We start from the raw sequence: 21,873 nt of genomic DNA, 5'->3' as shown, positions 1-21,873 counted from the left end.
TTGTATTTATAGGATGTAAATTTTTGAAAAGTTGCTAATTAAGCTGTAAAATGGAAGCTTGAGTGTCACATGAAAATTATTGCAAATGTGAGTAAATTTTAAGATGTTAGGCCAGAAAGCTTATGCCTTCAATCACCTGATATGTGCAGTACTTCAGAATAGACTCTCTGGTTACTGTTTTTCCTATTACAGGATTGCTCTTGGTCTTTGGAAATGTGGAGTGACATTACCTTAGCTGATTTTCTATATTTACAATGTAAATCCTCTACTGTACAGACCAGTTCATCCAAAATGACAGGAGAAATCAACAGATGGCATTTTTAAAATATTGCTTTTGAAGGTTTTATGTAGTCAAACAGGTTTTTTTGTAGAAAAAAAATTGTAAAAAGCAATACATTATTTGAACACAAATGTAATACCACTAAACTTCAAGTGTATTACCACTAAAATTTATTTTCTTGAGCCACCTAGTCTTTCAGATATATTGTTTTGTCCTTTCCTTTCCTTAGGTCAGTACCTTGAAGAGATATTATTCTGAACCATCATTCTTCTCTAGTTTGTTATGGTGATTCTTAAATTGGAACATTACACTTATACGAATAGATGCTCATGTTTGTTAAACTTGGCTTCTTTTTTATGATTAATCATTAGTGGTATCACTGCTGTCCTTTTTCCTGTCCATGAGACAGTTCAGCTTTAAATACAATTTTGTAAAATGGGAAGTGAATGTAGTTTGGAGCCTGATAATAATGAAATAATAGTGTGAGAAGGGTCAGAATTGTGTTTTTTCATTTAATTTTTTCTCAATTTAAAAAGATTGATTATAGATGTCACTGTCTCTATCTTATTGTAGTTTTGAAAATGTCAAAAGGAATAGATAATATTCAAAATGTTTACTCTGTGACACTTGAAAAAGGTTATGAAAACAATGTTAACATTTTTTCACTCTAAACGGGAAACACATAAAGAGAGGAATGATATAATTTCTTTAGAACTGTATTTCCAACATCACCCAAATATATTTACAGTAGTATCATGTTTTTTGAAAGGTGAAATAATTTCTTCAGAAAAGACTGCAAGTTTATGACAGCATCTCCTCAGTTAGGATTTAAAAGTCTTTCTGAGACCAGAATCTAGCTGAGCTTTAATTACCTGTAAGCTTTAGCTGTTACAAGGCATTTAGAATTAGAAAGAGACTGCTAGGTACAGATATTTTTATGGGTTTGATATGTAGTCTTAAGTCATAATTTATGGTGCTGGAACACATTCAAGAATCTGCTAGCTAAATTTTGTTGTTGTTTCTTCTTTATTTTATTCTACAGTGCTTATGTTTTTATTTTAAAAATGCTTCTCTATCAGCTTTAATATGTGAAACATCTAAGTGTTATCAATGATAAAGGCTTCTTCCTAATTAAAGCCATATTAATAGTAAAAGATGACACCACCATCTCAAGGAGTCTGAAAATATGTACTTTGAAGGGTTTTTAAATTTGCTCTGACTGCATAATACAGCAGAGTAGTCATAACTACACATTTCTGTGACCCAGCAGCATCCACAATAAACTCAGCTATGTTTACACAGATTCCTGTCTCTAAAGTGTCCCACGGGGAGAGTTATTTCTGATTAACCAGTCTTCTTCTAGACCACTACCATATTTCTATTGTGAAAGAGTGAATCAATTGATTGTTAGACAAGGTAATATATATGATTGAGGGGGAAAGACTAAAAGAAAGATGGAAAAACAACTCTACAGATAAAATGCTTTTAAAAGCATTCTCTCTGCTTTTAAAAGTTTTCTCTCCTGCATGGTCATCAAAGGAATATGTTAGTAAAGACCTAAATGTTCTCTAAAAGCATTTAAATTAAATATTAGAATTCTGTATTATATTTTAATGATTTAAGGAGGAATTTGTCTTCCAGCCATCCTTGCTTAAAGATCATACATTTGAACACTATATCATTAAAAATGAAAATAATATTATTTAATCCATCTGTGGGTTATTTTAGGCCCAAATCCTTTCAATTTTTTTTCTTGTTAAACAAGCAGTGACTTAAAAAAAGACAGACAATTGAAATTAACAGGCCTGGATTCTCTTCTAAAATACCTGAAATACAATTAAAATAATAAAGAAGAATGATCTTTAGTTGAAAAATATTTCCTTTTTTTTTTTGTTAGTCACACTGGAAGGAACTTTTTTACTGGAAGGAACTTATTTACTGGAAATTCAGAGGAAGAAAAAATCCCTCAGGTTGGAGGCATTAATTTCTCAGAAAGAAAAATGTCCAAAATATATTTTGATTTCTCAAAATATAAATTCAGAATATATTGTATCATGCACTGGAAAAACATTATAGAGTATTTTATAAATACAGTCATTGCATGACATAAAACTCAGAAGAAACAAATTACCTGTTTATGTCAAACTTGTAAGGAATCCAACTAAAAATAAATGAAGCACAAACAGAAAATGGGATTACTTAAGATATAGGACTTTTTGCTCCCTTTCACAGAAGATATAGGCAAACCCATTATCTGAGTTATTTCAACTTCAGCAAAGATATGTAAATTGAGATATATGGTAAATAACAAAGTACTTTGCAGCAGTATCATGAAAGTTCTGATGCACAATACACAAATATCTTCTTTGCCAGGAAGATCCATATTGCTATTTTCATATTACAGACAGGTAAAAAAGCAGAAGAGGGAGGCTAATTTTGCCCCACATTGCAGATTGCATTGGTGACAGAGAGCTGAACAGAGCCCAGGCACAGCCCCTGAGGTAGCAAACAAATATGTCTGTAGGTTACATGAGAGTTCCTTTATTTTTAGGAAACAGACGAGTCTGTCTAGCCTTTCTATGTTTTTCTCTGTGGTCATTATAGGAATGTAAAATTCCTTTTGATGTTAATTTTTGGGAAAAATTTTTACTTTTAATATTACATTTCCAATAACAAATGGATCAGAAAACCCTTAAATCCTTTTGCTTGCTTTTGTTAGGCTTTTGCAATTCTCAGATTCCTGGCTTCAAGGGTTCCGCAATGATCTCTGCGTAAGACACACGTGCAGACATAAAAATTGAGGGAGCCAGGAGTTTCTACACCTTTGTCTATTATTTCTCTGAGTAACATCAGTGTATGGAAGCACTTCCTTTCCTTTCAGAGGCAGCAAGCATGCTACCATTCACATTTGCTTTGCTGGCAATGTAGTTGTAGGAGTTTTCAACCCCTGCACACATAAAGTCACCAATTGTTCCAGCTCCCACACTCTGACTTTTGCTAATGCAATTGTTTGTGGAGCAACTTGGTGATACTTTCATCTAAATGTGTAAAAAAAAAAAAAAAGCCAAAGAACCCAACTCTAAAATAAATCTAAAATATTTTTAAAGTGGCATTACTTTTAAAGTCAGATCATTTCAATAGTCTAATTTATAAATGCACTCCCACAAATGAAGGAAGAGTATATCATAGCACAGACATTGGAGTGAATGGCTAGAAATTATCAATAGGAAGTTCTTCATATAGCTTTGCTAATGAAGATAATAAAGTGAAATTAAACCCTTTAGTATCTTGGATCACCCACTGGCCAGAATCTTCTCTGTTCTGTGCTGTGAATCCTAAAACAGATATGTAGACAATCTGAATTTAGGCCTAAAAGCCATAAAAGCTCTCATCTTTGCCCTTGTAACTTAGAAGGAAGTATTGTTTCTACACAGTTCCAGTCAGCAGACCAGTTCTTCTGATTGAGTCCAGAAAGAATAATCTCTGTCCTAAAGAACACTGAAGTTTTCCTTCTTGAGACTTTTACCATGCTGTTAAACATAACTTATGTGATACAGTAAATCAAGGATACTTTAAACTTTGTTTAAAATGTTTCATTAAAGTAATAGATATTTTTGTGAGTCAGATTTAGAGAAATGAATAGCGCATTCCTCTCTCAGTGTCACCTACAGAGTCCTTTTTAATGTTTAATAAATTTCCAAATTAAACTGATTTGTGTTTTCTTATTGATCACATTCTGTTTGCACTTGATTTCCATTTTCTTATTGTTCATTCTATTTGCATGAAAAATGCTGTCTTGGGTATAGTGTAGTACATTCCCATTTAAGGTCAAATCAGTGTCACTTTTGCATTTAGATATGTAAAGTTGAATGTGTTGCTAGCAGTTGTTCTAAGCATAGTTATAGTTTTCACATATTCACAGTACTTAGGAGTATTTAATGACTGTTAAATACTACTTTTCACAAAGTTCTGCAATATTCTTATGGAATAAATATGGTTTTCTAATCTGTTGTAATTTTCTTTCTGCAAAACATGTAAGTTGATTTCTCTCACCTACAAAAGGTAAGTTAAAACATTAATGTAATTGTAATTTTTCTCCTGGCTGACTGTTGCTCTTGAGAAGCAATCCTGGTTATTAAGGTCACAGATTGAAAGATAAAAGTAAACAGACTTTTATAGAAGCTTTTAAAGAAAGCAAAGGTCTCTGATTTTTTTAAATTGTTCTGATATTCAAATACTAAAACATTTCCCCTGCAGGTTTCATCAACCAGTACAAGTAGTTGCAATTAGCTTTGTGTTAGATTCTTCTGCTCAAAACTGGTCATTTCAGGTACTTTCAAATGCTTTAGGAAGTAGATCCTTTTTAATCCTGTTTTTTCTTTGAGGAGAAATTGTGTTCCTTATTCAACAAAGATAAATCTCATCCATGTTGGCAAAGTGAAATCTGTAATTAACATCTCTGACTTTTAAAGTTGGTGTTAGAGCTATTCTTTCCTGAATTTATAAATGTATTATATTTAGCATTTATTAGTAGTGAATTTCATCTACAATTTTATCACCCAGTTGTTCTGTACTATAAAGTCCTTTTAAGTTCTTCAGAGTTAGTACTTGTCTTTGGCATCTGGAATAACTTGATATAATTGGAAATCTTTGTTATCATCAATGAAGACTCTTCCATATCACCTATGGATCTAGTGAAAAACATGAAATTCAGCACAAATTTCTGCAAGGCCTTATTAGTCATATTCTTCCTCTGTGGTCATTTATTGCCCACAGTTGCCTACAGTTTTTATCTTAAGTCATTATTTCTATGGAAGCCACAGAGGTTCATTGAGGGACCTTATTAAATTCCTTTTGAAAATCTAACAAAACCATGTTTTCAGGTTTTTCTTGCCCACATTCTTCTTCAAGGATCTAGAGAACATTTAGAATGCTAGATAAAGTTTTGCAGTACAGATGCCTGTACTACTTTGATTCTGCAGACCTTTTTTGTAAATGGCATCACATTTCAGTGATAGCAGACCTGTTTTCATCAGGAGGGTGGATACTCAGTGCAGTTTCAGTATCTTAGCACAGAGGAAGGAATGTACACCTAGGAGTGGCTAGAAACTCTAGACTGGCATAGTCAATGAGCAGGGTTTTGGGACTCTCTTCTAAGCGTTCTTTACACTATATAATTAAACTAGGTCCACAAATGTTAATAGAATTCAAGCTTTATAGAAGCTGATCTTGTAAAATGCTACAATTAGAAGCACAACTAAAGCTGAAAGAAGCCACCAACTGACTTTCTCTTCCACATTCTGCTCTATCATGTTTCTTGAAAGCATCAATGTTTCACTTATGCATCTTAGACTTTTCTGCGCCTTAGGCTTTAGCTTTACAAAAAAAGATCTTTGATGACAAAATTGGCATAAGGTTTTCATGCCTTACCCTTAATTTATCCTTCCCATCATTTCACTGTAACACATCATTTTTTCAGTTGTAGAGAAAGAAATTTTTGTACATCTGTGCTGTTATTTGGATCAGGCTCTTATTGAACTTCTAAAAGGTACAGAACACAAGGTTCTTATTCTGTTTTTTATTCGCTCTTGATTGAAATGCTGTGTTTTGTAACAGTCTTCATTACTGTTCTGTAAGTTTAGCATAATACTATTATATAAGTACAGGTAGTTAAGTATTATGCACTTTGAAGATTTTGGACAAAAATTTGTAAGAGAAATATGTATCACTTTAATCAATTGTATTTTCAGAACACTTCAAGTTAGGACTTCTTTAAACCTGACTCTGTGAATTTAAAAGAAGCCCTTGATCAACAAGATTAAGTAGATCCCAACAGCCAAGCATTTTTATCCTGAGTGTTACCTCACAGGATACTCTATGTATCTTGTTCTGCTTCAGGAAAAGAATTCTCTAGAACTGTTGCCTCATTTACCAATTGAGTGAGAGACATGAATGCAAAATAAATTGGTTTTAATGTTTGGTTGTGAGACCTACATAGAAAATGGAAAATGTTGGTGCACTTCTAAGCATAGATTCACAGATATATTTGAAAAATAAGTTTAAGATAATTACATTATCAACATAACTTTTAATATAATGACCAAAATCTAAAGTTAGTAATTAGAGAAGAGACAGAAGTTTAGGAAACTGATTTGATTCTGTAAAGCTCAGGATATCAATGTGCTATCTGGGAGAAAATGTTCTGATTTGATCTCTTCTGTGGAACTATATCGTGTCATGAAAAAGATCCACTGTGTATTGGGAGAAATGCTGTCATGTTTCCTGGCTTATAGAATCTATCAATCTCATCTATCAGATGAGGACTGTGGCTTGTATTATAGACAATATCTGGGACTGAGATAGGATTTTCCAAACTGCCACATAAAAATAAAAGATATCAACTTATATAAATTCTAGGTATTTTCTTTGAGATGTAAGCAGTGTTACTCAAGAAAAAGATTTGAATATTTTAAAATAATTATTTCTATTGCTTTATACGTAAGCATCTAGCTAAATGGATGAGCAAACAAGTGGCATATATCTTAAGGAAAGTTTCTGCTCTTAATGGAAATTCACAAAAGAAACACTAAATTTACATCAATTTACATGAATTGCCAATAAAATTTATCTGAAATTAAAGATACAGTGAATTAACATTGATGCCTTGTTAAGGCTGACCTAGAACAGAGGCTAGATGGAATTACAGTTTTCACTGAAGTCAATGAATTGGTATCTTATATTGTCTCATTGCTAAGCTTTAATAAACAGTACTATGGTGTTTTAAATATGCTTTCAAATTTCATAATTATCTCTTACTTTGGCTTTGAATGGTAGAAACAAAACAAACTCACTGAGCTTTTAAATTAAGCTGTTATCATTGTAAAATTTTCTTTTATTTAAGAAAGTTAATATGAACTTCAGAAAATATTTGTTTGGAAAAGCTATAGCAGTACAAAATAATGTATGTTTGAGTGAAAAATACTTCATCATATACTTCAACTGAACAATTATTTAAGCTAGAGGATTTCTTTGAAAAGCTTATCCTACATCAGAAGCAAAATCTTCCAGTTTATACCATTAAAGTAGAAAACATCAAAACTACCAAGGAAGATAGTGAATTTATTGGGTTGGAGTTTTTTGCTGCTTAAGAGAAAGTTACAGTAGTCTAAAGGACCAAAGAAAAATACATACTGATGAGGGGGAAGGTCCTCTCAAAATCCTTTCAGGAGCAGAAAGCTATCTTTAACTGAGAAGCAAACTAGTTATGCACTTTGCTGTTATTGTGAATATCCATGTCTTACAGCAGACTTCTAGGCCAAGAGGAAGCAGCCTAGAATGTTTTCTAAATTGGAATACTTTGAATATTATGCATCTTTCCTTCATTTGGGCTATGTAGCTGTAGTGTACCAAGATTCCTAAACGGTCTGCTTTATTCCTGTGTAAGGATGCTAGTACTTTCTTTAATTTCTGTCAACCTCTGGATACCTCTGATATTTTCCAGTGTATTGGAATGTACTTTTTTCATATACTGCATTAATATTTTCTTCCTTTTATTCATGAGGGAGAATGGTTTGTAGTGATAGTAGTACACAGAAAATAATTATCAGATTTTTAAAAGATAAACAGGTATTTGAAAGTGGTGTATCTTTGGGGCAGGGACTGCCTCTAATTGAATGTTTACAAAGTGCCTAACATAATCAAGCCAGGAGCTGATTGACTGCTATGCATGGCACAGTCCAAATATTTAAGAAGAATAACAACAGTTCTGTAGTCATAATGATCTTTCTTGTGATATTTATAAGTGTTTTCCTAACACACACTGCTGATTTCTGCAATTTGAAGGGATTCAGGCTCAAATTCTCAGTCAGTTTGATTCTACCATAACCATCTGCAGCCACACCTCTGCAGACTGCAGTGTGTACCCTACTGTCATACCAGTACCAGGCAGCAGTGAGCACAGCTGTGGGAGGTGCACCCAGGCAGAGGAACTCCTCAGCTTAGTGACAGAGCTCCAGGAGGAGGTAGGTAGGTTGAGGTGTATTGAGAGCAAGAGACAGAGACTGCTGAAATTATACCCTGTCTTCTCTGAGAAGACACAGGTAGACACAGGTTCCCTGTCCTTTCTCCACATGGAAAAACAGAATTACTCAAGAGATAGTGGGCAATGGTAACAAGTTCCTTTGCTGGCACAACAAGCCCATCTCCTCTGGGACTGCCCCAGCTTCCCAGGTACCCTAATACAGTAGATACTAGACTCTGCAAGTGGTACCAAACAGCAACAAGCATAATGGTTCATCTAGCATGAAGATGTCACAAAGGTTAGGCTGACCTGTGCCCTGCATCAAAACTGCTTCCATAAAGAAAGAATCAACGGTCATTTTAATAGGAGGATCCCATCAGCAGCTAACAGAAGGCTCAATATGCAGACTGGACCCACATCTTGTGAAGGTCTGATGCCTCCCTGGGGTTCACAGTGATTAAAGATGTGAAGAGAAAGCTCTCTCCCCTCAGGTGGCCCTCAGATTATTATCCATTATTTATTTTTTAGGCATGCAGTGATAAAGTCCAAACAAGATGTCTGGAGACAACTGAGATTTCAAGGCTATGGGACAACCGGTTAAGTGATCAGGAGTGGATGTAGTTCTCTCTTTTACCCTTCCAGTTGCAGAGAATGATGAGGAAAGAAACAGGAAAAGCCATCAGATCAGTATCTGGCTCTGAGGCTGGTGTCACTGGCAGGATTTGGAGTTTTTTGGTTATGGATCGGTTTAAATGACGTGAGGCCTACTGGTACCTGTGTCAGAAGGGGAAAAGGATCTTTGCACTGGAGTTAGCAGAGTTCATTGAAAGAGATGTAAATTAGCTTTGAAGAGGAAAAAGGATCAAACAGGGCTCGCTAGAGATAAGCCTGGGTGCAGATGACACTCTTGGAGGGACAGTGCCAGTGAAGTCCTTCAGTCATGTTTTGGTAAAGTAGGGGATGGAGATCCATGTGAGTGATGTGGTGGCTGAAGGCCTTTTTGGGCACAGTGTTCATGTAATGATAGACTTTTCAATTATCAGAGCAGTAAAGAGACAGGTCAGCAGAACTGCTGCCTTGGACTTACAGAGAGCAGACTTTGGCCTGTTCAGGAGCATGTTTGACAGAGACTCTTGTGAGGCAGTCCTGAAGGGCAGTGGGGTCCAGGAAGGCTGGATGTGCTTCAAGGAGAAAATCTTAAAGGTTCAGGAGCAAATTGTCCCCATGTGATGAAAGATGAGCCAACAAATGGGCCTGACTAAACAGAGACACTTGTCTGGAATTCAGGAGATAAAAGTGAGCTTATGACCATTGGAAGAAAGGGCAGACAAGTCAGGAAGACTAGAAGGTTGTCATAAGGTTATGCAGGGAGAAAAATAGAAGTTCCAAAGCCCAAGTAAAACTTAATCTGGCTGCTGCCATAAAATATTATAAAAAATATTTCTATAATTATATCAGAAGCAACAGGAGGGATGAGGAGAATCTATCTCCAATCTTACTGGTTGTAGGGGGAAGTATAAGGACAAAGGATGAGGAAAAGGCTGATGTACTTAATGCATCCTTTCCTCCATCTTTAGTTGTAAAACCAGTTATTCTCAGAATAGTCTGAATACCCCTGAGCTGGAGATAAGGATGGAGAGCAGATGAAGCCACCATAATCCAAGGAGAAATAGTCAGGTACCTGCTACTCCACTTGGACAGAGACAAGTCTATAGTATCAGATGGGATCCATCCAAGAGTTCTTCCTAGGAGTATTTGGACAGCCATTTCCACTTACATGACATACTCTGCATGCCTAGAAATAAGGTTTCTTACAGTTTGGGACAGCTTCTACACTCCAGAACTACTATTCCCGGGAGTGGTTACAATTTGTTAAAAATTAAGAAGCAGTGATTTCTGTCAATTATTAATTTTTATATCCCTTAATTAATGTGTGTGTATGAATAATTAATTTTACTAATTTGTAATAATTCATAAAATTGAATATAAATATTCATTCATGCTTGTATGCATAACTATTGTACTGAAAATTGCCAATGTTAGTGATACTATTAGTTCAGTTAGCTATTATTTATGTGTATGACAAGTTAGTAGTGAATAAATCTACACATTGGAACCCCAAAACTTGCTCTTCTAACCACTCTTCCATGAAAATGAATAATGCCTGTTTCTCTCTAACAGTATTTCCCTACCTGAGACTCAGACCCAATCTTTAAAATTGTATCTGGATATCTCTCTTTGCTAAAGAAGCCTTAGAACATCCATCCACAAAAGCATAATTTGGAATAGCCAGCCTCTTTGCTGGAACTTAACGTGAGCATGCTGCATTGTTGGGCTTCCTGTTCACACATTGTTATACTCAGAGACAGTATGAAATTAAGTGCAGCCTGGTGACTACAGTAGGGACTATTGTAGAAAATAAGCAATGTGGAATTCAGTCTGTATATTCATTTAGCAGTACTCCTTTAATTTGGATGAGGTGTAATAGTACCTTTATACCTTGGGCTTTCTATTTTTTAACAATAAGTTCAGTATGTTGCTCACAAGCATGCCAAGAGGCATGAAGGGAGATTATTTAGTAGTTGATTTTTGAGAATTGTCTCTGTCCATTCACACGACCAATCTGCCCTGCCCTTGGTTTGGAGATCTGCCTCTGATTTTTAACACTCAGCAGGCATGTGATAAGCAGAAGAAGCAGGTGGGGTACAATGCATTTGCTTAAAGAGATGGAAAAAACTGACATTGCTCCTTTGTGAAAATACTATTTCATTCCCTATGAAACGGCATTCCTGTGCACTGATAAAACTCAGCACAGGAAATCGTAGCACACTGAATCGTAGAATTGTAGAATCATGGAATTGTGGTTTGGCTTGCAAGGGGCTTTTAAAGATCATCTAGCTCCAATGCCTTCACAATAAGTAGAGATATCTTTGATCCTAATACTTCCATTTGAAGAGGCAGTTCTTGAAGAAGTTACTAATAACTCCTCTTCAAATTTTGTTGTGTTCTTTGCTACATTTTTTTTCTAAATTCTTATACTTTGTTATGGTGTCTTGGATCACATATTTATATATGTCTGTGTTTATAAAACACAGTAATGAATATGAGCTTATCTTTATCAGTTCTGTCCCAGTGCAATGATGTAGAAGTCTATGTAACTGGGCAGAACACTGGACTGTTAGACCAATATATAAGACCATACCAAATCTGACAACTGCTAACAAATTTTTCGAGTTGCATAATTTCAGAAATGATTTTATAAATAGATGGATTTGCAAGGAAAAAAAAATACACTTATTTCAAGCATGATTCATTTTTAATTACAAGAGAGAATGCAAAGTACTTGCTTTTAGTAAAATTAAAAGAGAAGAAACAAGAGGTTTTTGTGAAATGTCTTAGTGTCAAAAGATTAGAAGCATGACACTGAAAGCTAAGAGAAACATCTAAGTAGGCTAGACAAAACCTTTTTTTCCCCGAGAATGTTTTTCTTTTGAAAAAAGCCTACAAGGTTTGTTTGTCGGGGTTTTTTTTTTAGAAACATTTGCTTCATTGTACTGATTCTCAGAATAGTAGGAATTGTCAGTTGAATGAATAAAATGATCGTGAAATAAATGAGTACAAACATACAAACACCAATTGTTGCACTAGAATGCATCTGTTGTCAACCTTTGCAGGTTGTCTTGCAGTTGTATAGTTCCATTGGCCCCAAGTGGTACTTACTGAACATTTATATTTCATTTGTTTGGACCACGCCAGTATTATACAGGCAGCGTGAGGGAATAATGAGCTGCATTCTTTGGGTTACTGAAGAGTCAGCGCAAATTGTGGGAACAAATAACAATCAGACAAGGCAGTGTTTTATAACATCAGGACTGCAATCCATCTTTGGGATCTTTCTAAGCTGGGCTAATAAAAGCCCACTTACAATTCCCAACAGAGTATAGTTTAATTAAATTTGTCCATTAGAGGACTCCTCCCCCTCCCTTTACATTTTAGAAATTAATTCTGCTTTCTGCCTGTTCTTTTTGCATCACAGATGCACTGAACCTTCGTAACCGACAGGTCCTCTGCACCACACTGAAAGTCATCCAGCACCTGGTGGTGTCAGCTGAAATGGTGGGGGAGGCCTTGGTGCCCTATTATCGGCAAATTCTCCCAGTCCTAAGCATCTTTAAGCACATGAATGGTGAGTTATCCTAACAGACACTGTGTCTTTCAACTCCTAAGGCAAAAAGGGGCTTGAGGCAGGGTTAATTAACAATGTAGTTAAGATTTATTACTGTATATAAACTCAAATCCATTTGGAGCTCTAAATAATGTAAACTCCCCCTCTTACTATTCCCTAAGGATGCACTGAAATTAACAATTTCATTTATTACTCCTTGCACGTACAGTTTATTTAACACAGTACAGAAGCAGTGAAGCAGTTCTATAATCTTCCAATAATTAAATTGTAAACTTTGTAACAGTCTTTTGAATACATTAATAAATTGCAAAGCTTTTTTCCTCCCTCCAACATGTTAGTTTAGTCCAGCTGTTTTATTCAATTCTGTGCTCTCCACAAGCAATTTGCTGCTACCAGAAGGTTTAGGAAAGATTAAAAATAAAAGTAGAGATCAAACTAATTAATTTGAGGGTCGAGAAAACTCCATGTCCTAGAAGAATTTCAAGTTAGATGATATCAACCAAAACAGTTAAGTTTGAAGTTATTGCTGCACACTTAGCAGGCTTCATTATTGAGAAATTTAGAACTAATTTATATCTACAGTTAAGTATGTGTTTTCTTTGTAGTGCAGATCTCGCCAGTTTCAGTCTTTAATAACTGGTACTGTGAGTTTTATATAGTGTGAGTACATTTACACCACAGTCTTCAGCTGAAATCAACATGATGTATATTGCTTTTGCCAAATTAATTTTTTAAATATTTTTTGGTAGTAAATCTGTCTGTACTTATTTTCCATTATTTACAAAGTTACGGACTTAAAACTTCCTGTTATTGACTTGTGGCCAATAGATGAAATTAATTCCTCACAAGCTTTCAAAAGAGGGTTTCATTAAATTCATGGCATTTTAATAGTTCTCTGCAGGACTCCTTCCTATTATACTTTCTGTTTGCATTACTGCAGAATATAATACCTTCTACTCACTCTTTAGCAAGTATAAGATTCAAATCAGATTGAAAAATGCCTGTTCAGAGACTTGAAGGCACAAATGAAATTTACATTTTAGATCTGTTTAAATACATGTACGTCTCTGACTTTACTTAGTGAGAAACATTCAGTAACATGGAATTTCACAAATGCAAGTTATTTCTGACAGTTGTGGCTTTCCAGAAGTTGTGGGATGAAAGGGTATGAGTGAAATCTGTTGGCTGAACTTAAGCAATTTCAGTAGGGCTCCTTATGAATTGGAAGATTTCCCCCTAACAGATCTAATTTCGCTATCTGGCACAAAACAAGACTGTAAAAATGACTCTCATTGATTAATGAATGTACCACACATGCTTTTTCCCAAATTTCCACCTGAAGTAGGCCATAAATTCTCTTGACTGGGCTTTTCTACAGTGATTTCAGATGAATAATAGGGAAAGCTCATGTGTAGCCAGGTACATAGCTTGGCAAGGCATTAAACACAATCTAAATATATCTGCAGTTCTGATTGTATTGTGAGCAAAATAAAATGTATTTTCAACATATATGCATGAGATCTGTGCTCTGTGAATTTGAGCCTATATAAAACTACACTAAATCATTATATTTGACATTAAAGATCTAAAGCCCCAAAAATAAATGAAAAGTAATAGTTCAAAATTAAATGATTTTATTAAGTCATTTCATTAAGTCATTACTTTTTTAGAAATAAAAATTTTGAAACTTTAGTATTACCAGGAATGAAATAGATGCTATTTGCAAGGCCAAGCATATGAAACTTCAACTCCTTCAGTACTTACATGGGGATGATAGGGAATACCTCTGTGTCCTCCTTCCACAAAAAGATTATGTTTCATTCCTCCTTCACTGGTGGTTGGCAGAAAATGCCGGGTTCTTTCCTCCTCTTTCTATCTCACATAACCTAATAGGCAGCTGAGGTGCAGGTGTTTGCTCCCAGTTATAAGGGAATCTGACTGATCGGGACTATTTTCTTCACTGTTTATTGTTACAGGTGAAAGATGGGGAAGTGAAGTGTACTTCTTTCTTCTTTTCTGTATAGCTTGTGAAAGTAAGAACTGTGGTGCATCTTCCTGGACTTGTATGATTGGCAGTCTATTAAGTCAGACACTGAGGAAGTTTGTCCAGAATTAAATTAACTGGAAGAAGCCATGTTTTAGTCACTGTCACCTCATTAGATCAGTATCTATCTGATGAAAGAAGCTCTTTCCCAAATTCAGCATCTATGAATACCACGCTCAGTAAACAAGATAATTGTCAAGAGAATATTAAAAAAAAAAAAATTAGTATTAAAAAATTAAAGTGAACTTACCTAAAGTTCAAGTTACCTGGTGAGCAATTCAGAACAAATCAAAATGATTCTTCATTGCGTGTGTGTGATGTGAAGCTCTGGAACTCCCAACCCAAAATTCTTTAGATACAAAAAGTTTCCATATGTTAGGTGGAGGATCAGAAATGTCATAAAAAGAGTATATTGCTTGTTTAATAAAACACATGTGTCATTGCTATTGGTAACTTTTGTAAATTATAAAAAAGGAGCGCATTGATGGAAATAAATTAGGAGTTTTAATCATTGGAAGCATATAAAACATGTTCACCCATCTGAATCACAAGATACAGGTTTAAAATAAACCAATGCAATCTAAGTTATAAATGCCAGGAGGAAGACCCAAGCCTTCTGAGACAGTCTGTGTGAAAGCCAGAGGAGAAGGTCCATTAACTTCTGAAGAGTCTTGTTACTGAGCAAGGGACTTTGGTGCACAAAGCATATTTGGTGTGTCTGAATTTGCGCCCTCTCTGGAACTTAGGCCCTGACTTTCAGTAGATGTTTCTTTTCCCTCGGGTTCCCGAGTGCCCTGCTGCAGAGCATTAAGACATGAAAGAGCAAAGTTCTGCTGGTGATGCTACCACTTGTGTCTTTATTGGTGGAGACAGGGAGAGCACCCTTGCCATCTGGCCAGAGTGTGCTCTGAAACAGGGTTGAAGCTTTCTGCTGAAACTTTTAGCCAGAGCCATAAGGTTGGCAGGAGAGCAAGGGAAGGGAACATGAGTATGTTGAGGAAGAGGAATACTGCTGCAACACAGGAGCTGTTTGTCTGTTTCCTGGAGATTGGAAGGAGACTAACAGTCTCCAAGCAAACTTCCAACATAGTGACTATTATACAAATTTGCTGCTATATAAGATAAGAAACTAAAAATGTCATGATAGTGCTTACTAAGTCTTACTATATACTCTGTAATGCCACTATAGTTAAATGCCTAAGGTAAATGTACTCTTATAAAATTCATTTCAATCTTGTGAACAGGGAAAGAAAATTCTGTATAAACTCAAATGGAACTATTCTTTTGCATCACAAACCCCTATCTTTTTTTATCTTATTTTCTAAGCTGTCATTTATAAATCTGTTAATTATCTGGAGTAAATACACTTTAAAAAAATACAATAAGTTTGTTATTTTATGAAAGCAGACAGAAGAGAAAAATAAAAGAGAAAAGGAAAAGAGAAAAAAAAGTCTTCAGAGCCTGGAATATTCTATTAGGGTACATTTATACCAGAATGATGTCTGAAACAGAAACCAATTCATTAAAAGGATTCAACTTTTAGGAACGGCAAAATTCTCCTGTTTGATTTACCTGACTGGTAAATGATAATTTCATATATTTAGTTCAACAGCTGTTTTCATGTTATCAATTTGTATTATATGGAGCAAGAACAGTTTTGAATGTAAAATAAAGTTAGATGAATCAAAATATTATCAGGATTTGCAGGCCTCAAAGAGAGAAGGGTGGTGTGCCACTGCACCGTGGAAGGTACCTCTCCAGCATGGTAATTTCATCTGTGATTTGTTACAATCACTGTGAGGTAAACAGTGGAACTAGGGCAGCCTGAAGTTTCTTTTGGCTGCAATAAAATTGCCTTGACACTATCAATAACTTAAAGCTAACATAAACTTTGGACAGTCTCTACCTATGTAGCCATTCCTTGAAAATAAAATTTTAGAGGTATGACTGAGAATACCTGATGTAGTTGTACTGTAGCATTCAACCAAGTGTGAAGCCACAAAGCAGAATTGTACTGCATGCTTTGCAGCACCTGAACTCCACTTGGGAAAAAACATTCTCTTGTCTGAAAGGTACTTCACATATTTTGGAGAACTCTATTTTACAAAATGCAATAATATTGCATAGACTCTAAAGGAAGAAGCAGGACCTAAGTGTTAAATGGCGAAAGCAAAAGACTGTGCCTAGAGGTACAAGTCGTCCCTGTGTTGGAGTTCAAGTATTTTCAGAACTGCCTGTGTATTCCAGATGCAGTGATGCTCCTCCAAGTGGTTCATAGCTATTAGCAAGAAGCAGCAATTATCCTTTAATGTGATTGAATATGCTCTAAAGAAAAATCTCTTTCCCAGACCATTTCAACTGTTTGCTTCTTCCTCTGGGAAATACAAAAGTCCTTTCAAAAGTCAGTCTTGTTCTAAAATACTTTGCATCTTGCCAACTCTGTTTTCTTTATTTCTCCTATGAACTCTGAGATTTCAGACTATTCTCAGACAACTTCTCTCAGAGTTCCAGTGCTACTAGCTTTAGCTTTTTTTTCCTTTAAACTGAAAATGGAGATTCTCAGAGAATTAGTTGATTCATGGTTGAAATTTGCATAAAAACCATTTAATGCCATAAGATTATTGATAAAATAAGCCATGCTAATATATTAGTAACATAAACTGTATTCTACAGTTTTCACATTGTTCTTATGCTTCATTTTGACACTTATTCTTCCTATCCCTTTGCATATTTTGCAAGATTTTCATTATTTCTCAGCTCTCTTTGAATTCTGTCGGTTAGAATTTCTGAAATTTAAGAACAAAGATTCTGATGTGGCTTTAAGGATATACACTTCAAAGGAATAAGACCACTATGACAACACAGATCTAAGTGAAGAAACTAGTTTTGATACATTTTCTGGGTTTTTTTTAATATATACCTTCAGTACAAGAGGATTCAGGATGTTCTGATTCATCAACATTTAATGGAAAATATTGTGATTTTCCCAAAATGGCATCTGACAGTAAATCACCTTTTTAAGCAGATGAAGACAGATTGATTGCACTCCAAAAATGTTATTACCATACTGCTGAGAAGCAAAATATATTTTTGTCATTCCCAACTGTGATTCATGATATTATTTCAACTGGCTTTCTGTGAATTACAGTTCTAAGGATATTTATTTAACAAATATTCTGCAATGTTTTTAAGAACATCAAAACATTTCTCATCTATGACATCCGCTGATGGTCTTTTAATGGTATTTTTCAAAAATGTCTCAAGTTTTTTTGTCAAGAATGTCATCCTGAAAGTACAAGTCTCACAAAATAGTACTTTATGTCGTAACTGAGTAAGCAAGAAAATGATACTCAACCATTATTAGCTGTTGTCTCACCTTTTTTTGCACCAGACTCATTTTTTTTCAATGACCACTATTGCAGGTGGAGCTACAAAAAATTCACTGGAACTCTGAAGCACAGAAATTGGGAGTTACCAAAATCCACCTGTATTGGAGCATTTGTTGCTTTAGTATCTTCAATACAAACCATGTGATTTTAAGGTGATTATATAGTAAACTTCTAATGTGTAATCAATACTCTGTCAGGTACTTTCTAACACATTGAATCACTGCACTTAGATCATAATTGCTGGGTAACTTCTAATTACTGTTTCATTTCTTAGCTGAAAATACAGCACAGGTCTGTGCAAAATAGAACTGATTCAGCTGTGATTCAATTGAAGCTATTCACACTTAGCACTTACTTTTAATATGTTAATAGTCTAATTAATTCAGCATCTTGAATTTTTGATGCAAGAAAAATGAAAAGCTTCCCATGTCAGAGGATGATACATTACAGCCAATATTTTCTTTTTCTCTTTTTAGTTTTTTTTTTTATTATTTTTTGGCTATTATGACTCACGAAAATGAGTTTTCTATGGAATGAAAAATGGCACATGTATGAGTTAGGACTTCATGGACAAGTAAAATAAGTAAACATTAAATTCTTCCTGTGCTTCAGTAGAAACATCTGTAAAATTGATATAACCTGAAAGGGCTTGTAGGCCTCAATCTGCATTTTGTTTGGCAATTAATCAGAGCTTTCACAAAGTACCAGGAGTGTGGGTATGTATGTCAGTGAAACACAATTTTCATAGAGTTAAGGATTCATATCATGCTTTGCTTTAATACATTTGTTCGATTTGTGTTCCTTTGGGAAATACTTCCTGTGGACATACCATGTTTGAGGAAGATTTGGACATTCAGGACTACACTTGTGCAGAATTGCAGTAGCATCTGTATGTCTGTTTATACTGGTTGCTAATACCTGTCTTAATATCAGCAGGTGTGTATCTGGCCTCCAAATGAGACAAGGAAATATTTCAGTTACCTGAGAAATCCACAGAGGAAGCATGCTTTGAGCAAATCTAATGCATAGCTGTAGTACTAATATCAAACCACAATATGCATAGTTATTTTAATTTATTTTGCTTGCAGCTTTATTTGTGGTTTGTTTGGCATTGAGTTGGCTAAGAAGGCCAGTGGCATCCTGGCCTGTATCAGCAATAGTTTGGCCAGCAGGACGAGGGAAGTGATCATCCCTCTGTACTCAGCACTGGTGAGGCCACACTTCCAATCCTGTGGTCCAGTTGTGGGCCTCTCATTGTAAGAGGGACATTGAGGTGCTGGAGTGTGTCCAGAGAAGGGCAATGGAACTGGGGAAGGGCCTGGAGCACAAGTCTTTTTGCAGTTCAGGGAGCTAGGGGTGTTTAGCCTAGAGAAAAAAGACTTGAAGGGGATTGTGTTTGCTCTCTACAACTACCTGAAAGGAGGCTGGAGCAAGGTGGGGGCTGGTCACTTCTCCCAAGTAACAAGAAATAAGACAAGAGGAAATGGCCTCGGGTTGTGTCAGGGAAGGTTTAGTTTGTATATTAGGAAAAGTTTCTTCATGGACAGGGTTGTCAAACATTGAAACAGACTGTCAGTGGTGGGGTCACCAACCCTAAAGCTGTTTAAAAGACTTGTAGATGTGTCACTTTGGGATATAGTTTAGTGGTGAACTTGATGGAATTAAGTTCATGGTTTGACTTCATGCTCTTAGAGGTCTTTTCCAACCTAAACAGTTATATGATTCTATGCTATTTTTAAAAAAATAAAATTCATGTACAATTTTGCAAGCTGGAACCAGAACCCACAGTTCTCAACTGCTGTTTGACTTGTATAACTGCTTCATATGTAATTTCTTCTTTGGGTAAGAGTTCTGAACTCTTTGCTGAACCTAAATGAACCACACCATAAGGGATGGTGCAGGCTGGCACAGATTCATCTAGAAAAATACTACCCACACAATCAGGTAGTTTAGCACATGTCCCAGTTTGGTGGAATTACATATCCATGGGTTCACAGTTCCCTAGCTGTCCTGGGTAGATCAGAACTTCACCTGCCATTCTGCAATTCTGGATAAAGGCCTTTACGTTTTGGATGAGTAGAGTTCATACATGTGCCTGAACTTCTCATTTTCAATTGATTTGCTATGAGCAGCTCCCTATGGACTTCTTAGTCACTCTTTTCAGGCTCCTGATTCAGTTTGCAAAGAGTTGAGACACCTACATTTGTTCTCTAGATATTAAGACTTTCTTTGGATCTGCCCCTTACAATGTAAATTGTTTTTACAATTGTGCCCCTTACTATTGTAAAATTTGACTACTGCCCCTCCAGCTAGGAGTTATTCCTTTCTTCTGGGTAATTAATTTCTATATTTTCACACAATTGGTTTGCAGTTGGGAGAAGTGATTTCTTCAGCTGGACTTGTGCTGTCAACTTCATGTAGAACTACCTTCAGAGTACACACTAAGTAATTCTGAGAAAATATTTGTTTTCTGCGTAATTCTCTTTTTTTATATGTTTGCAAACAAAATTTGCCTTAAGTTTGAGGAGACATACGATTTCAGCTTGTCACATTTATTAAGGTGGCATTTTTTTTATTTTAAATGTACATCTGAAATCTGGGTTCACATAATAATTTTAAGTTGATTATGTTTGTTTATTGTAGATGTTTTTATTTGTGTGCTCAATTAGTATTTCTGTTCTGAGAAGAATATTTCTGTGAAAGTCAGTGTGAGGATGCCAAAATCAAAGAAATATGCTCTGCACCTGGCTTTCTGTTCTTGTATTAATAAAAATAAACCCTAAAACCAACAGGTAGTGAGGAGAGAGAAGCTTGGGAGAGAGGGAAGTCCTTGTATGGATAACAATTTTCTTGTGGCATTTCTCTCTCTCCCTCAAGGCAAACAGATTAAAGCCCCATATAATGGAATGATACTGGTGGGAACATAAATATTGCAGTGTGATTAAACCACCAAAATACTCAGGTGATTAAAGTGCTTCAGGTCTTTCAGTTATTATTCTGTTATATCATTTCATCTCATTTCAAGATGTTGTTTTTTTCATAGTTTTTGAAGAACACTCTAGGCAACAAAATTGATTTTGTGAGGCCCATAGCGTTGGACTATTGATTTATTTTTTTATATTGCACATCCATCATCTTTGTTTTTAGACACTCCAGCAAAAATATGTATTCTTGTTATAACATCATCTGGCTGTCCCAATACTGATGCAATTAGTGCATGGAAATCTTTGTGTCTTTGACAGGACTGTACTAGCTGAGCGGTGCCCTTTTGACTTTTCTTATTTGAGAATTAGGTGAAGTAAATCAGACATTTATGACCAGAGCATTTGCTTACTCATGTAATCTAATTCAAAACTTAGAAGTTTCAGCTAGGAATTATATTTTAGGGGAAAAAAAAGTCAAACCAATCAACCAACCAAACCAATCCAAACAAAATCCAAAAGCAAATAAACAATACCCAGAACACCAGATTTTATGTTAAACCTTTCCAATTGTAGACCATATTAGGTTCCCTGTTATTTTTGCTTTGAAAAGGTAATCCAACGTTCAGAAAATGTAAGAAGCACCAAAGCTATCATTCAACTCTCTCTCTTCTCACTCTGTTCTGGGTATTATGATACAGTTTCTAAGAAAAGGAATGTGTCACAGTACGTAAGAAGAAATCAAATCAATATATAATTAAGAATTATAATAATTTTTCAGATTTAACAGTTGAGTTACCCTCGAGTTCAGTTGACACATGACAATGATGGAGTTACTTGTGCTTACTTTCTGCCTTTAATTCTCCAGGCCAGTGATCAGAAACCTGTTTAGGGATGAATGAAATGGGAAAGGACTTTGGCCAAATACAAAGCAGAGGTTGTCACATGGTACTGCACTTCTTGTCTCAATGCAAAATGCCTCTTCTACTTTCATAATGCTGGATATTGGTTAAGACATTGATATTCTGAAGTG

The 21,873-nt window shown here is 35.4% G+C and overlaps 1 protein-coding gene across 6 annotated transcripts in view; it reads left to right on the top strand.

The window, feature by feature from the left end:
- Window positions 1-21,873, top strand: part of PACRG (parkin coregulated) — a 242,204-nt gene that overhangs the window by 109,073 nt on the left and 111,258 nt on the right. For 4 of the 6 annotated variants that reach the window (XM_053937698.1, XM_053937699.1, XM_053937696.1 and 1 more), the window contains exon 5: window positions 12,337-12,486. The exons of 1 other annotated variant lie outside the window; for it this stretch is intronic. In XM_053937698.1, coding sequence (XP_053793673.1) covers window positions 12,337-12,486 — 150 coding nt within the window. Of the gene's footprint in view, window positions 1-12,336; window positions 12,487-17,952; window positions 18,072-21,873 lie in introns of all 6 variants that reach the window. One more of the 6 variants, XR_008429828.1, reaches the window with a different exon arrangement.

This window comes from Vidua chalybeata, chromosome 3 (assembly GCF_026979565.1).
Source record: "Vidua chalybeata isolate OUT-0048 chromosome 3, bVidCha1 merged haplotype, whole genome shotgun sequence".
NCBI classification, from domain to species: Eukaryota; Metazoa; Chordata; class Aves; order Passeriformes; family Viduidae; genus Vidua; species Vidua chalybeata.
This window is presented reverse-complemented; position numbering and strand designations above follow the sequence as displayed.